The sequence below is a fragment of the Aythya fuligula genome, chromosome 7, assembly GCF_009819795.1.
Source record: "Aythya fuligula isolate bAytFul2 chromosome 7, bAytFul2.pri, whole genome shotgun sequence".
In the NCBI taxonomy this organism is placed as follows: domain Eukaryota; kingdom Metazoa; phylum Chordata; class Aves; order Anseriformes; family Anatidae; genus Aythya; species Aythya fuligula.
Window position 1 is genome coordinate 29,956,304 of NC_045565.1, and position 18,342 is coordinate 29,974,645.

Here is an 18,342-nt window from a genome sequence, read left to right on the forward strand (position 1 = left end):
ACCTTTTGGAACTGTTATTTTTTGGGATGTGTACACTGTATTTTAAGTATGTCTTAGCTGTTGTTTGCTGGACTATGTCTAGTTTAAATAACCCTTCATTTCATTCAGTGCAAAGCTAGGACAAAAAGTATAACTCCTCTCATATTTTTTTTTTCCCATGACAGACTTTGCACACACCTGAAAGCACTTTTTCTTCAGGCAATTTTAGAAGAAAGTGGCATGGAATAGCCTCTGATATCTTAGGATCGTTGTCTCATTGCCTACCTGAACGCTCCCATGTCAGAGCACTTTCCACTTAACAGACTGGGAAATAAGGCACAGGGAAGGCAAGTTACCTGTGTTATTTAGGAAGTTCATGATGGAGAGAGTGAGTGAATTGGATTGTAAGATTGTCACAAGTGTGAAAATTCCTGCTGCTTGCTTCCCTATGGTGGCTTTTGTCCAGCTTCTTAACGTCACCGTATCTCCTGCAATAATGGAATAGTGAGCTTAGTTCTCTTCAAAAGTGACAACATAGTTTAATGACTGGGACACACCATTCCAGTGAAATTGGATGATTTGGAAATTAACCAAGTAGGTTATTCAACACATAAATAAGAAATTCCTCTCCTTTCCAGCTATGTAAATAACTCATTTAATTTAAGAGATTTGTAACACCGATAGTTACAATGAGAAAAGTTACAGAGAAGACAATCTTTGCGCAAATTAAAGCAAATAATCAGAGCTACAATAAATTATGTACAGTTCAGTTTGAAAATGAGAATTTAGGATTTTCAAAGGGAAATAAATTCGGTTTCTAACTAATATATGTGTGGTCCAGACAGATCTGTACCCACTCAAACCCACTTAAGCTACTTCTATTGATTAGATATGGCAATAAAAAAAAAAAAAATCAAGAATATGTATGAATGACTAAATTATATGGCTTAGAGAAAATGTCAATTTTTGCAGGACTGTCCACTTATATATAATTACATATATATTTGTTTTTACCCCTGAAGTTTGTCAAACGCAATGTGGTCATAAATTAGTCAATGCATCTGTCATTGATGTTTTGACATTTTTTTCTCATTCCAAACACTTTTTCTTGAAATGCCATCTAACACAGGGCATTGTTAATGCTTTTGTTTTAGCCTTTTGGTGTTATTCACATCAGCATTTGACAGCACAGAAACAGGAGAGGAGGAGACCAAGCTGTAACTGCAGACAAGTCAGAGATGGGTGATGAATAAGCAGAATGGGAATTTCAGATTTGGCGTTTGGAAAAACTGTGTACCTAAAAAGTTGCCAAGAGAGCATGTAGAATCACTGTTCTTCAAGGTTTTGAATACTCATCTTGGGGAAGAGTCAGTCACGAACTTATATAATGTTGGTAGTAATCTTGTTGGGGGGGAGGGGGAGAGGAAGGAATAAATAAAATCTAAGATGTGAACGAAGGAAACCTAGGCAGAATTGTGTTGTTGCTAAAATAATTTTCACCCTTTCAACTGGTGTATCCTTCCTTATTTCTGAAGTAAGGTACTGGGACTGCCTGCCTCTAAACAGACAAAAGGAAGAATTTCTTGGTCTGGCTGTCAGAAGTCTTCTTAACATTTCAGAAGTGCTTGACCACCCTAGCTGTCAAGCTGTCCCATGAACTTTGACATACACACTGGTCTGTGCATGCTTTACAGTTCACTCTTTAACATACACCTTGCTAACTAATAGACTAAACTAAGGTGCCAATCCACATCAGAAGGATCTTTGAAAAGACTTTTCTATTCATCCTGTTATGGAACTAAAGTGGTCTCATCCTTTATGGCTATCCTAACCTATCAGTCTCTCAAGATTGTCTGTTACTGTCCAACAAAGGAAAAGTACACCTGTCCTAGTTCCTCACATCTCATTCTTTTTCAATTAGGGTTTTTAGAGGTGCATAGAAAAAAGCAGTGCTTGTCAAAAGAACAGTATCCTATTCCTAGAAAGAAAGAGAGAAAGAGAGAAAGGAAGCAATCTTCTAAATAGGAAAGAGAAGCAAAATGTTAACACTACCTAAAATACAAAAGCCTTGAAAAACGTAAGCCTGGGATTACTGAAATGTATTCTGATAATGTTAAATCATTGCAATATGTGCTTTGCATTGTGTTTTATTATACATGAATACATTATTGGCATCAAAATGTTTTGAATGCAAGTCTGAATGTTATCAAACAAAAGAAAACAAACAAACAATAAAATGAAAAAAGAAACATTTCTACGTAATAAGGACTTTTCAACAGATACATTTTCTTATTGTACAAGATCCTATGGAACTTTTTAATTCCCTCCAAACTGCATTTGTCAGAGAAGTGTATCCCCCATGAGATTTTTTTTTTTTTTTTATGATCAGCAGTAAAATCTAATTGTAATACCCAGATATTTCCCTGATATTTACTTCTAAATAGGTCGTTCTGTTCTGTTCTTATTTGACTATCAAAGCAGAACTAAAAAATAAAATAAACTAGTGATAAATATGTCTACATATCCATGGAAAGTCTGGTGAAATGTATGTTTCCATGACAAGGAAATAATTATGCCAAAAATGGTTGTTTCATAAGAACTGTTCTTGAACTATATAGGTTTTGAGTGAGAAATGGGTGAAATAATCTATACTAACATCTTATTGTTCTTCATTGATGACAAATACAATTTTATACTTCAGAAAAATGCTATACATAAATATAAATTAATTTAAAAAATAGTACTTTGAAATTATTGGAAAACAAACAAACACAGAGACACCTATAAAACAAATATCATCAATATTCTTGGGCTTAAAGAGATTTTAAATTATAGTAAGCTTGAAATTAGTTGTCTGGTCAGCCAGACAGAGGCCATTGACTTTCTCAGTTCTGTGCTGAGATATTTAGATTCTGAAGTTCCCATAATTTTAAGTGAATGTTTAGGCATACGCTTCATTCTGAATATTATAAATTAAATTTGTGATTCAGTAGTTAAATATTGTAGTAATCCCAACCTATTTTTTATCTCCAAGTGAAAAATCCCCCTATTCCTGAAGAAGTATGTTGAGATTTTTATTTTTTGGTATGAATTTAAAATGTAGTATTTATATATATATATATATATATGGTAAAACCAGTGTAGTTCCACTTCTGCTCTCCTATATTTATTTATTCTACCTGATCTGTGATGCAATCTATGTGTTTTTTCATTTCTTTGACTGTTGCGAAAAAGGTCAGGAAGAACCTCTTCTCTCTTCTTATAATACCCGTGTTTGGATAAATTCTTGGAGAGTTTCCCTGTTTCCTGACCTATTGGGTGAATTATGGGGTTTTCTGCATACCTGAATGAACTATGTGCAACCAGTGTGTGGCTGGAGCACAGGGTGTCACACCTGAATGCCACCTGTGAGGCAATAACCTAGCTCACAACATTTTCTGGAACAACATTTTCTCACAACAAAACTGGAATTTTGCCTTTTACATAGTCTTGATGCATGAACAGTTGTAAATGGTGGGAGTTAGAGAACCTTCTCTATCTACAAAACTGATTTTAAGCATCATAATATCTTATTGCTTTTCTCCCCATTCCCACTTATTTTTTCTCTTCTGCACCTTGTAGGGAGCTTTAAAATGCTGAACAGAAAGAAGTAGAATTTTTAATAGAACTTTTTTTTTTTTTTGATGTGAAATGCTCAGCTGCCAGCTCAGCAGCACTTCATGGGTAGCTGAAGCTTTTAAAATGTTCATTCTTGTTTACAGAGCTAATTAAGAGTCTTCATGGTACTAATCTTTGTAGTACTATTTGTAAATGACAGAGTATCAAAATTACAGCAACTGCCTTGTGAATGAAAAAGTTTTACTGAATGCATGGCTAGAAGCAAAGGTGAAGAAAACTTCTAGCCTTAAAAAACTGAGAGCGTATCAAATACTCATTCCTTGGTAATCTGTATTGACTAAATCTTTTAAATAATCATTTGTGCACTTGGAGCATAGGTTATTCTGCTCATTTAACTACTTTCCCCAAGCAATTCTATTTGTTTAAAACAATGTTTGGTTTCCTATTAAAATGTAACCATTTGCCAATGGCTCAATGCAATTAAAATACTGTAATGAGTTCCATATGGCAGGACTACTCTAATAACATAGTTTTCTTTAATTTTTGTTGTTTTAGGAAGAAAATGAGTTAGATATAGTAATTTTAGCATGTAGGGACTCAGTATTTTTATACTTTAAATTTTTGTGGTGTTTATCAAGTTGTTGGTAAGACGAGAGCCATAGCAGTTATTTCTGGCTGTAAATCTATGAATATTGTATTGATGCAAATCAGTACTCATGTAAATCAGAAGCCACCAGTTTCAGTTTTAAATGAAGGCTTAAAAACCTATTTTTTATCCATCTGTATATTCAAATTAAGCTTTTAATTATTTAGTGACTATTTTATTTATTGACTATAAACCTCACAGGCAGATCGCAGACATCAATTATCCCCTTGATACAATATACTGAGGGCCCATTTGTGGGGGTACTGACAAATACAGTGCATGTTTTTTTGAAAAATAAAATAAAAACAGGCCTTGGGAATGTACTAGGTATGAGTTAAGAGAATACTGTACAGTTTTGTTTTTAATGGTACAAGTGCTACTTTAGATTTCTGAAGACAGTCTTAAAACACAAGTAAAGGAAAAAATGCACGAGGTATTACAAAGCAAGGTTGTTGCTTTGTAACAAGCCTTAAATCAAGAGTGTTTATTAGTAAGCTGCCGACAAGTATTTGTTTGTGTTCCTTTTATTATATCAAAGGCTTTTATGAACAGTACGTCACAGTGCAAGTGTCATTTACATTCAAATGCCAGTTTCTAATGTTTTATGCTTTCCAGAGAAGTAATAGGGAGAAAACCACGAAGAAAATGAAACTTAGATCTTTTCTAATAAAACATTTTTATAAGTGTTTTGTCTTTTCAAGATGCTGTGACATCCTGTTCAGTTGAAGGAGCACACGACTTTAATTGCACAACTCATTCACTTTAAATATTTAATAATGCTTTTATTAGTTGCACTGAACCAGTGAAGTAAGATCTGTAATATCTAGTGCTGGTCATCATTTTTATTCATCATGGTTTAATAAGCATTATAATTACAGATTGAAGAAGAAATATGAGTTAGCTTTGTGGTTTTGCTTGGGACTTCTGTGCACAGTGGTATGATTGGAAGGGATTGTACAAGCTCTGTGAGCATAACTGATCATATTCAAATATACTGATGCAGGTTTCCCAGTACTGACACATTATTCTTCATATTTAAGTAACTGCAGGAAAGATGCTCCATAAAATTATGAGTCCTGACACTATTAACTCCATCTGGCTTAGTAGTGAAGTATGAAAATTTGAAGGCCAAGTGGGCTTGTTCTTGGCAGGTGTTCTGCTGCATGCTTTATCAGTGGAATTAGACTTCAGCTATTTTTACCAAACATTTCCCATATCTGTTTCCAACTAGCACAAATAGCAAAGTTATTTTGAATGAATAGCCAGTTAGGGGAGCGTTCATTTGGAGACTTCATCAGTGTTCAAGCTGAAAGACTGTTTGTAGACAACATGCGCTCTCCAGGCTCACTCCTCAAGTAAATATAGATGATGATCTTTTAGTATAAATTTCTCCCTTTAATATTAAAAATATGACTATTTGCATGCTATTTGCATTCTAATGTTGTAATGGGAGGTATAGTAGGGCAGCCTAATATCTGGTGCACTTTTTAATGTTTTGTTAAAACATCATTTTTTCCCCATCAGCAACTTATGCGGGAGCGACAGCAGATGGCCAGCCGCCCCTTTGCTTCTGTCGATGTAGCACTGGAAGTAGGAGCTGAGCAAACAGACTTTCTACGAGGGCCATTAGAGGTAGGAACAGTGGTGCTGACAAGGGACCATTGTGATTTGCATATTTATATTGCTAGTCTCATCTGCATCTGCTTCTGAAACCAAGCAGTCTGATTACCTGGAGCTGACAAGTCTCAGCTACATATGTTATGCCATTTTCAAGGTGCATAGTTTTAATAGCATGACATGAGCTGTAACAAAAGCCACTGGAGAATCTATTAGCCTCGGCTGGAGCGACAGCTCACCTGGCACTCCTTTCCTGATGGATATGAGCTGAAGGAATGCAAGACACAAGAGAAAGCAAACCTCATGCTCAGTCCTTTGAGTACAGAGTGCCCCCTAGTTAACATCTATCTTAATTAGCAGATATTACAGCAAACAATTAAAGAAATAAATAAAGCAACTGTGAGTAGCATTTCCATGTTGTTTTATATGTACAGGTTTAAAGAATACAGAGTATACTGCATATTTTCGTTTGTAGATAATGGCTACATTACTGCATTCTTTTATTGTAATTGCAGACCATTGAAAAAGAAATAATAATATGCAAGGCAATGTAATACTGGAATAGTGTAATAATGCATGAAATGAATTCTGGACGTTTCACCCAAAAATAGAAGGAGAATTACAATATGTGGATAATAATGTATATCTAATCTAGGTTGGGCTTTTGGTAGATTGTAATCCTCTATTCCTTTACTTTTATTTATAATACTGTGTTTACAGTTATTACTTTATCTTATTTATGATGGGACCTGAGAATGAGGTGTGATAGCTTTGAAATCTTTCAAGATTGTACTTTTCTTTTCACTGCTGCCAATTCCTCTTAAATTCAAAGCTTCTCTTACTTTTCTCAATAGCCTCTTTGAATGGAAGATTAAATACACTATCAAATCTCTAAGGTTTATGGAGAAGTGAGCAATGTGAAAAACAGATTCCTAGCAGGAAGAAAAAGAATCAGCTCTTGAGTACTTATCAAATTGAGGCTCTCTGTCCTGCTACTGTATAAGAAGCAATCACAATTGTTCTTGCTGACATAGTTTAAATACTTGGAATAGATGGTACATAAAAATGCCATATCTTTTTGGAGATGCCTTGTTATTTTCAGACCAAATTACTAGGACACACACACACCCCTTCACCATATTTCTGTCTCCTTTTATCATGGAACAGAAGACCTCTACAGCCTTCCATACTGAGGACAAAGTACACTGTAGTTAAAAGTTAACTTTTTGGAATGTGTTTTCATTGCTTCTATGATGACATCTGAGAACATTTTCTCTGTTGTCTTTTCAGAGGGAGGCAATGAGTGGGAGCTGAGGCGTCCAAACTCTAATTCTGTACATACTGATTATTTAATTAAACTTTAGAAGTAAACATCACAAGTTAATTGCCACATTTTCTTCTCTAGTGTCTTTTATTTAGCACTAAAGAGGTAGATGCTAAAATATTTTAATTATATTTTACAGTTTTTATTAGCTTTTTCTTCCTAGACTAAGCATTTTCTAGTAATTGCTTAGTATTCAGTAACCATAGGGTTTGTGTGTGTATGTGCGTGTTTTTTTTTTTTTTCTTTTACTAATTAATATATAGTTATACACAGAATGGAGACCATTCAAAGTTTCCTCAGAATTAAAATATATTGTTCTATATCAAAACAAAACATTTTGGATTAAACAAATGTGATTCTGGATATTGATTGTCCTTTTATGTATATTATGTAAGAAAGTGCTATATTGACTTTTTGTTCCAGGTCTTTCCTGAATTTGCAAAAGAAGGACACTAGAAGTTTTAATTGCAATTCTGTTCAGTCTTAGCTCGTTTTTGGACTGAAGATCTTTTTTGGATCACATGATTCTAGGATACAATGCTTAAATAAAGGATAAAGCTATAACTTTTTTTAAATTAAATTAGAATGATAAAATTATTCTAATAATACTGTGATATCTGATGCCCATTGTGATCATTTAAAATTAGAGTTCTTTTGGTAAAAAAAAATGAGCAAGATGCACAAACTCCCTTCTAAACGTTCCACCAGCATTTTGGAGATCTTCATTGACATACTAGGGGTTCCAGTTTGGATGGTGGGGCATTGTGACCCCTAACCTCATGACTTCATTGATGTTGTGTGCTACATACTGTAGATGTTATTGATATACTTTTTATTGACACTGTGTTTCCAATCACATTGTATTGATCCATGTGCCCTTTGAACACAGTGCAATGTCATTGAATTGTTGCATACATTACTGCATCTCCCAACTGCATAGTAAGACTGCTGTTCATTAATGTCATCTGACTTATGTGGTGGTGGTTTTGTACAGCTGGTGTTCTAAATTTATATGGATGGTCTCATGCATGTCAATGCTCATCTACACGGTAATTTTGATTAGCTTTTGTTTTATTATTTGTATTTATTTTTAAATACCTGGAAGAATTATTTTACTATAAAATTTTAGTTTGCGGTAGTGAGGTACTTTTTGTCCAGTGTTTGGAATCTGTATTTTAAAAAGTAAGAATATGGATACTGTATTTACAGTGATTGCCTACTTTAGATACTTATAATACAACTAATAATATTTGGGTCTATTTTACATTATCCACAATTTACAACAAATTAAAATCTTGAGAACTACAGGAGAGTGCAAAATTTTGTTATTTTTGTTGTTTTGAGCTGTCTTTCTACTTTGGTGTCTTTACCAGCCAGTCTGTTTTTCTTAATGTTTTGCCAACAAAATGACAGTATCCTAAAAAAGAAAAATAAAAAATCATATGCATCATATTCCTCCAGTTTCCTGCTGTCTGAATAAGTTTTCAGGCACTGGCAATAGCCTTTGCTCTTCCCAATTTAAATCATATTAATCATCCATCTTTACCTCTTCAGGCTTTCTTTCTGTGCAACTGATTTCACAACATGACATTACCAAGTCTCATCTTGTCATCCATTCTGGCATGTTGGCTATTTATCAGCTCTTAAATATGTTATTGTCAGCTTAAACTTAATAAAGGAAAAATCAAACTTTGTTTTTCCCTTGCTCTCTGTCCCTATTGGTCAGCTGTCCCTACGCATCAGCCACCATCCTGCTAATAATATTGACAGCATAGTACTATCCTAATTCTAAATGTTTGAAGCAATGCATTGCTTCAAAATCCCATTGTAGCTTGATATTTATGATACTAATCTTGTGCCCTATTCTGGAGAAAAAAAAAAAAATACCTATGCCAACCCCAATCTGCATCATAATTTGCTTCCATTATGATGCCAGCAGAGGGGAGGTAGGGAAGTCTGGTGGGCAGTGAGCCTCCAGGTCCCAAGAGGAGAACAGGCAAGGGGAGTAGCTGGTATCCAGGGGCAGGTTAAAGAAAAGAAGAAATTCCTGTGGTTCCACTGGTTGCAGTTTCATGTAGTGAAGGCTCTTTCGGAAGCAGAGAAAGAAAGCATCAAAAGCTCCCTGTTCGGAGTTTGATAATTTTTGTGGTATTTTGTGAGACCACCATATTTTTTTCAGTACTAGATTCATAAAAATTTAAATAGCATTGTAGATCAATAGACATGATACATCTTGCCATGCAGTGCCATCAGTATTAAAATGTTTTATTTATTTATTTATTTTGTTTATTTTTCTCTAGACATGGCTGCTTTTTGATTCATTCTTCATAGATGATGCCTCCTATAAGGCAATATTTTTTTCCCAAAATACAAATCACTTTTGAAAATTCACTTCCACCATTCTGCTGATGGTCATTTCACTTACTTCCATGATAAGAGAAAATATATTTTTTTTTCCTGTCCTGTTTTGCCTAACTTCTGTGTGCTTTTCAGCTATTTCATAGCCCATGCATTTTTTTTTTTGAAATAGAGACACGTTCTTTTTTTTTTTTTATGCCTGTAAGATAAGGTGGGCACAGTTGTAAATTCTGATGTAAGGTCATGCTAAGTCTCTGAACAGCAGCATCTACTGTGCCAAATCTGCTGGTGTACAGACAGATGTATTATTGTCTGCGTAAGAACCAAATGCAGATTTGCTCTTATGCTTATCATACATTTGATATCTATGCAGTCTGAATGGGATTTCTTTTTTCAAATTGATATTCTTTAATAATTATTTCTGCAGAAAAGCATGCAGTAATCGTTACAATTATTTTTCCATCGAGTTACTGCATTCCTTGTAGAATTGTCACAGAAGTTAGATTGTTCCCTACTTCTAACAAGGTAAGATGATCTAAAGAATTTTGAAATTCAAATAAAATCTGTTCTTGTTTCTTTAGTAAGTAGCAAGAAATATTTATGGTACATTAAATATGTCTTGAATTTCAGGCACTGCTGAGAAGTATAAAGCAACAATAATCAATTATTTCTCGTTTATTTGAGTAACAGAAATGGAATTTATGCACCAACACCAGTAGCTATCCTTATGCCAAGAATGGCTATTGGAAATCAGAGTGACTTATTAAAACACATTAAAATCCTGTACTAGAGGTGTGGGGGGTGTAGGTAGCTGAAGTTTATATTAATAAGCTATGTTGCTGTTTTCCCTCACCAATATAGTCTCAGGACTTTTTAGCTTGCTTTTTAAATAAGTCCAGTTAAGTTCTATTCATTTTCTTGTTTAATTTGAATAATTCAATGAGTAATTTCTGAAACTGCAACCTAAGCATTCTTTACTATTTTGTACAAAATGAAACTAGTTGTATGCTTTCTCAGCATTACACTTGCATTATTTTGATGACATAATGCTTAAAATCAAGGAACAGACTCTTCCTAATTCTGTGTTACAGGTCATCAGATTGCCCCCTAATATTCCCAGTTCCTAATTTTAGTCTCAGTAAAAGAGGATAAATTAACTCATATTGTAAGAGAGTAATAATTTATTGAAGACAATGATGAATTTTCCCTAGAGTGGTCATCTTGTTTTCACTGACCATAAATGCAATATATATTTGGCAAGAGGTGCTATCAACTATACTTTCAGATTTGCTTACTTAAAAAGTCATGCTATATACTTTACAAAGTTGTAAGTGTGTCTTATGCAAATTGATTAGGGAACTGAACTCCAGGAACTTTAAAGAACAGATTAAGTATATAAAATATTATTATTTTTGTTTAAAATATGACCAGATCTGTTTATTCTTTGTTGTTATGATGGGATAACTAGACATTAACATGCTCTGTCTTGTGGGAAGAGTAGACATTCTCCTGGATGGGGAAAGATGGTTTTGCTGGCTAATCTATCTATCTTTTTCTATCTTTATGATTAGAGCTTAGGAAGGTTCAGTGTCAGGTATAGATGCAGCTCATGAAATAGTTAAGCTGCAATCATGTAGAACAAATTGCAGATTGTTCTGAATATTTCTAGGGCCTGGGAAAACCATAGGTGGACTCAGTGGAGCAGAAACAGTTTAGAGACATCTACCCTGTTACTTCTTATTAATGCCATTCAGAAACTAAGGGTGTATTGTTTCTTTTGTAATGTAGAAGGCTTTGGATATGCATGTTTTTAGAATTCTCAGTCTCTTTAATTTTCTTTTTCCATTTCTCATTTTCATGGTATGTCTGTAAGCCAAGCTCTGCTTGGCGTTGGAAAGACCTAAGTATCATGTCCAGTTTGTAGCACAGTAACTCAAAGAGGACCAGAGGAGAGAGAATCTGGTTGCGAACAATGTGAGCAATCAGAGACTTAGAAAATATGACTACAAGGAAAAGTCAAGGAAATTGGAGTAGACTATTAAAAGGAGTCAAAATAATAACTTTCAAATATGCAAAAGGTTAGTAGCAATCAGGAGGGCAATAATCTTTTCTTTGTGTGCACTGTAGGCAGCAAAGGTGTAATGGACTTAAATTGTAGTAGAGAAGTCTTAGGATTGATATCAGGAAAAACTGCTCATAATAAAACTGAATCGCTGGAAGCAATTGCCTGGGGAGGTGATGGATTATTATTTTATTTTATTTTTTTTTTAAGTTTTTTAGAACAAGTTGGACAAACATTTCTCAGGAACTACGTACCTAATAGCCACATTAGCTTCTCTCCTTTCAGCTCTGCCTATACTATGATTTGGATTGCCACCTAGCTCTTCCTTCTGCATACTCTGAAAATTTTCCATTTCTGTTGTACACCTTAATTACGTTCATTGCACTATTAGTTTTCTGTAACTGAATGCTTCTGACCCTTTTCACTGTTGTTCTTATCTTCATTAAATCACAACCTCAGCTTTCTTTGAAGATCAGAAACTGTTAAGTCATCTCTGACCCCCAGTCTCTCTATGACTGTTGGTTTGCCTAATGTAATCTCCAATTCATTCTGGAATAGCTTTATTTTTCTCCTTGAAGTTTATATTCATGATATAATTATTTTTTATCTTAACCACTGCATTACCATTTTTATAGCCTTTCAAGATCCATACATCCTAAACTACAAGATCTCAGAGAAATGTAGTCAGGTGATACATCTGACACTGAAAAAAAAGAATCTGTATTGGGTCACATTTCCCGTTTTTGTCTGTATTACTCAAGGATTAGGCTAAATTTGCTGTACAGTGTCTCAAGAACTCCACTACCTTATGCTTCATTTTGACCTTGATCACTCACTGCATTCTGCTATCCCATTGCTTCAGCCCTGTTTATCTCTTTTTTTTTTTTTTTTTTCTTTTTTCCGTCCTAAACTATTGAGTCACTTTATTTTAAATCTACTTTCAAATCTTTCTTTTCTCTTTTGCAAAGCATTGATTCTCCTTGGGTATCCTTCTGTGATAGCATGTATAAGGTATGCTATATCAAATGCAAAAATCACATTCTGTTGTTCTTTCATTCGAGGAAAGCACTAACTTGAAAACAGAATTGTTTTGTCCCTGCAATAATTCCTCCCTTGTAGAATGATGTTTTTCATGAAATAAAAATTTTACTTTTCACACTATTTATTGTGTAATTCAGTGGTCATATATAACATTGTAGCTCTGCCTGATCAAGTATCTTTATATTTGCATACAACTTCGGTAGCTTCTGCTTAAATTTATGTCTAGCAATGTCTGAACGTTCTGTGCCTGTGATTCAGAACAAACACCTCATCTAGTTGCATGCACATAATGGTCACTGCTATGATATTTTTTCTTTGTGTTTTGCCTACTATCTCTGTTCAGTAATAAGTGTATGGATGTCCAATTCCTTGCCTGGAGTCAAGTTAACAAAATTTTAAGATTTATAAGAAATAGTTCCCTCCTTTGGCATATGTGAACTCTAATAGTCTGAGAAATGCTGTCTGGAATAAGCCGAGTCATTTTTTAATACTGACCACAATTATCTTATGTTAATTGTTACAATATACACCAACACCTCAAAACTTGTTGATGTCTTGACAGAATCCTTACATTAAATGATTTTTTAAAAGGAAAATCTAGATTAATTCTGGAATGCATGCAGTCTCTAAACTCACAGAAAACACATTTTTAGTTCCTGAATTCTCGTTTGATTACTTATTTCTGTTGAATCAATTTACCCAAAAGGGTGAACAGACATTGTGAGTATGCCTTAAAAATGATGCACAGGAGATATTTATACTTCCGAGTTAGTCTCCTAATATTTCATGCTAGCAAGAAAGTAAAATGTCTACTTAGCAGCCTATGTGCTCTAGGACCTGTGAATCCAGTTCAGAAAACCTGATTTTGTTCATTTTTAAAAAAAATAAAAATGCATCTTTCCACTTCACAAAATTTATTTTGCACATGTACTGCATAATCAAATGACTATAGAAACTACTTGGATAGAAATATATGATTTGTGTTGAAGAAAATTGCCAACAAATTTTATGCTCAATTGGAACAATTAGCTGGATTTTTGGCTGACTAGCTAAATGTAGGTGTTTCAGCGATATTGGCATGCTGTGAATAGAAATTGTTAAATTGGTGTATTATGTTATGCATAGATGCAAATTGAAAGTATCAAAATACATATTCTGATTGTTTTCAAGCAGAAGTGTTTAGATGTGTCTGTAAATGTTATGAAAAATGACACTGTACGTGTCCTATGTTCATTAATATTAATAAATAAAATCTTGTTTCATAAAGTAGATAGATACAAAATTCAGTGGATGCAGAATAAAATACATATGTTTGTAGCTCTAGGATTGTCTTTTAACAAAGTTTGCTTATGGGAATCTTGCCTTTGGATAGCAAGTCCATGACAATGTAATTTTTCCAGAATTGTGTAAACACCAAAGCATGGAAACAACTATACTCTCAGGATAACTATAGAGCACACAAAATGATTTTTTTTCTTGGTTTCTTTGGCTGGGCCTTTCACCTGGTTTGTACATGCCATTCTCTGACAGGATGCTCTTTGAACATGTTTTCTGAGTATTTCTTTTGGTTTTAGATCAGAAGTTATTTATACACTTTTCTTTAAACTTTCTTTAAAAGGAAAGGAGAAGAGGAACAAATAGATACAGAAGCCATTGTCTTTTATCAAGTATTTCCCATGCTTCCAGGTGTAACTGGCCACTGTAATGTGGTGGCTGATACTTGGCAGCTTGTACTCCTTAGCTTTACCTTGTAGGGTTTACCTGAATGCTGTTTCCTAGCTCTGTAATTGAGTTTCAGTTCATCCAGCTAGCAACAATGCATACTGAAACAACAAAAGTGTCTAATTTTGGTGTCTAACTTTCATTTGCCTGCTTGCTTTGGGCTCGTGAATTTCCAGTTGCACAGGGAAGTTTCAAGAAAAAGGACAGAGCAGGTTCCTCTACATGACACCCTCCTGGATTTAGTAGAGATTGAAGTTCAGCTCTTTTGTTGTCTGGATCATTCTTCATCTGTGCTATTGGAAAAAAGGAAAATGCGAGTCCTACTCTAATCTGCCTATCAACAGAGTGGGGGAAATTTAATGTAGCATACTGCACAGCATTTCTTCTTGTTCCCTAACTTTTCAGTTGAAGAAGCCTGCAGTTTAGACATTATTTTTTCCCTCTGCATATTTTGAGAAGCAGCTTCCATTTTTACACTGATTGTTTAGAAAAGTATTGTAGTAGCTACAGGCAGACTAGATCACTTTGGTGAGAGGAACCCAATAGTGTCAGTTTTAGTAATAATCTCAACATTTCTTATTACATAAAATATCATAATATTCTTAAAACTTGAAAAATTAATAACTTCAATCAGGACTTAGGGCACAATGGTATGATTCTTAAAAGGTTCTGAAGGAGTTGTTTCCTTGTAAAATTTCTGTTGGAAATCAAAGGATTATGAATGGTGTATTGAAGTGTAGTAGATTCTGTAGTAATGTAGAAGTTACAAAGACAGTTAGACTGCAGTGAAATTTGGAATATCAATAAATTTGAATCAGAGCTCTCTCTATAACAGGAGCTCCTTTAAAGAGTAAGCAATATTTGTGATATGTTATTGCTTACAGTTATAAATATAATGTATTATACTAACCTATTAGAGCTTCCTATAGCAAATACCATAAAACATTATTGTTCATTAGCGTGAAGTGTTCATTAGTGTAAAGTTTAACAGATATGTATGAAATTTTCCTTTTTTTTTTTTCATCTTTGGTACATATTCACATTATTGGAATTTTATTTGTTAGAAGTTTTACTTTTCCAGTGCTATTCCTCATCCTACAACCTTGGTGAGATGACCTTTTTCTTATCTTTATTATCCAGCTTTTGGTAAGAAACAGAAAGTTTAAAGGGACACTTGCTGTCAGCTTCTTTTTTCCACTATTTAGGCCTTAGAAAAAAATGTATAAATATTGAACCAGCTGGAGTTAATAAATAAAATTATTCTGTTCTGCAGACACCTTAATGGTTATTAAAAGAAAAGGCACTGGGCTTCTGGAAAGGTAGACGAGCAATGCATTTTATATTGAGATATTTTTTGTATTGTAGGAAACCGAAGGAATCAAATGTTGAACACACTTAAATATTAGTTTATATGTAAAAAAAGAAAAGCATTATTCAGAGACCCACCAAAAAAATTGTGTTTTCCAACACAAAACACATAAATGTAAGACAGTCTTTGTGATCTTCATTACATATAGCAACAGGAGCTGACATGATATTGGCAATGATAACCAGTGAGTTCAATTTTCTCTAGACTTGTGGATGCTGTAAAGTGCCTATTTTTGTTGTTGTTGTTGTTGTTGTTGTTGTTAATATTCTTCATGAAAAAAAAAAAAAAAAACAAAAACACAAAACAAAAGACATATTAAAAGAATCAAAATATATTAGAATATTGTTTTAAACAGAACCAGCCAAGCATAATAAATTGAAAATCCATAAAAAAATATCCAAAACCTACTGTTTCAAACTCCTATGTATCTTCAGTGCTTAATCATGGATTATTATTTGAGCTACATTCTCCCATCATTCGCTAAACTCAGCAATGGTAGAGTTGCATAAGACCATATCCAGCACAATGTGTATCCACTACAGCATATTTAAAAACTAGACTAGTGAAATTGTACACTTTGATATATGTATTGAGGAATAGTGGATTTGTGTGTATAGTCAAATGCAGAATAATTGCAGATGTATAAAAAGTAAAGTTTGAAAAACTCCTATTTTTATCAATTCCCAGTAGAAGTTCCGCCTGGAGAAAAAAATAAATAAATAAATAAAAATCTACCTGGATGTTAATCTGAATATTTACTTTTCTTTTTCTCCAAAATAGTTACAGCATCTATTTCACTCCTAGTAGGAAATTGCTGTGGACAATATCCCTTGGAGTGCAAAATGCCAATGTCATTGCAACCTAGCAACAGTTTATAACCAGTTTGCCAGTCGTTTGCAAAATAAATAGCTAAAGAAGATTTTAAATAAGCTTCTCTAAGCCAGGTGTCTGTCCTGTTTGTGACTTCCTTTCGCTTTTAATTTAAAGAAGCTGTAACAGCTCAAGGTGAGAAAGAAGTAAGAGGAGAACTGGAAGAGGCATATGAACAATATAGGACCTTAAAGGAAAGCAATATTTAATGTATGGCTATACATGAAGATGCAGGCTGCCTTGGAAGTAACACATATATCCATAAAATTGCAGAAGAAACACATACATAAAACTGCACAAAACTGCTTCCAGATCTCCCCTAATGTGACCTCTTCATTAAGTAATGTGTTGCATGGAACCCAAACCATAATTTTCAAAGCTTTGACAGTGGTACAACTTTCATGCGCACTGTATATAGCTATTGATATTCACAACAATAAATGGCATAAAACCTGTGCATTTAGTGTAGGAAATGTTCATTGATTGTTGACATTTATACATGGCAGACAAAATGTAGATCTGATGTTTGCAAGAGTACAATAATCCAATGAGTCCTATCTAGAATGTTAACAAATATATTTAAACTTTAAGAGCAAAAATATAAAATAGTAAATAATAATTACAAATGATAGGGTTTATATATTTTTCCCGATGCCTAAACTATTGCTAGTTCTCAATACACAGTCATTTCAAAGACTAACATTTAATTTTTTAAAATATAATACCAAGAGGTTTTTGAAGCTTTTAGCACCAAGGTTTGGATGGCACTTGTGTTGTATTTACAGTGTGTCTATGCCCACTGTATATGTAGATTCATTCATTCTGTTTACAACACATTGATCCATTTTGACCTTTAATGATAAAGACACTAAAATGTGATCTTCACTGTGTTAGACTATAAGTAGGAGTTTTCATTTGTATTCCAAATTGGTGTTTTATGTAGGTGCTTGTAAATGCTTATTGCCACATTATCTGATTGCTTTCTGTCAGTAAATGGAACATCATTAGTTGCTAATGTCTGTCACATTTGCTCTCTCATCCTATCTCCAAGAAAAGGAGTGTGTAACATCATGCTTTGTTTTATTAAGTGTATACATTTTGCCATATGTTTATGTTAGAAAAGGCAAAGTCAGAGAAATCTGTCTAGGATTTGTGATACATGATAAGGAAGTTTTTGAGTCTGCAGACTTAGTAAGATTTAACTCACATTAATGACATAATCCTCAGGAAGATACATGTATGTTTCCTGTGATACTTGGCATTAGGTTTGTTCCCAAAAGTTCTCTTGTGTAAGAAAAGGAAAACAGGCAACTATTGGCTTGATCACAGACCTTGAGGCAGTGATTTAGATGTGCCATCTTAGCCACTGAGCATTTTGAGGATGAGGTCTGAAACTTTGAACTTACATTTTTCAGAAAGCCAACACAGAAAATAAAGCTTAGGACTGACATTTTTACAGCAATCTCTGCAATAGCCTTTGCTACAGAGGTATACACTATTATTCTGTTTCAGATAGTTTTTCAAAGGGCTTAAAATGTCCAAGCATATCATAGAGCTGAAGTCTCCCTGAGAAGTGGAAAGAAAACAAACAACTCATTATCTTCCAAAATGTGGGGTAGTGACTTCAAATCAATTGGGAAAAGCAAAAAGCATTATACGGAAATGATGCTTAATGAGAGCTGGAATGAATGAGAAAGCCAAAAGCTCTTCAAACAGCGTATAATGCTAATCATTGT

General features: G+C 34.0%; 1 protein-coding gene across 4 annotated transcripts in view; it reads left to right on the plus strand.

Moving 5' to 3' along the window:
• The window catches only part of ATRNL1 (attractin like 1), a 491,394-nt gene that overhangs the window by 356,010 nt on the left and 117,042 nt on the right, over nucleotides 1–18,342 (plus strand). For 2 of the 4 annotated variants that reach the window (XM_032190853.1, XM_032190850.1), the window contains exon 27: nucleotides 5,768–5,875. The exons of the other annotated variants lie outside the window; for them this stretch is intronic. In XM_032190853.1, coding sequence (XP_032046744.1) covers nucleotides 5,768–5,875 — 108 coding nt within the window. The remainder of the gene's footprint in view (nucleotides 1–5,767; nucleotides 5,876–18,342) is intronic. 4 annotated transcript variants of the gene reach the window in all.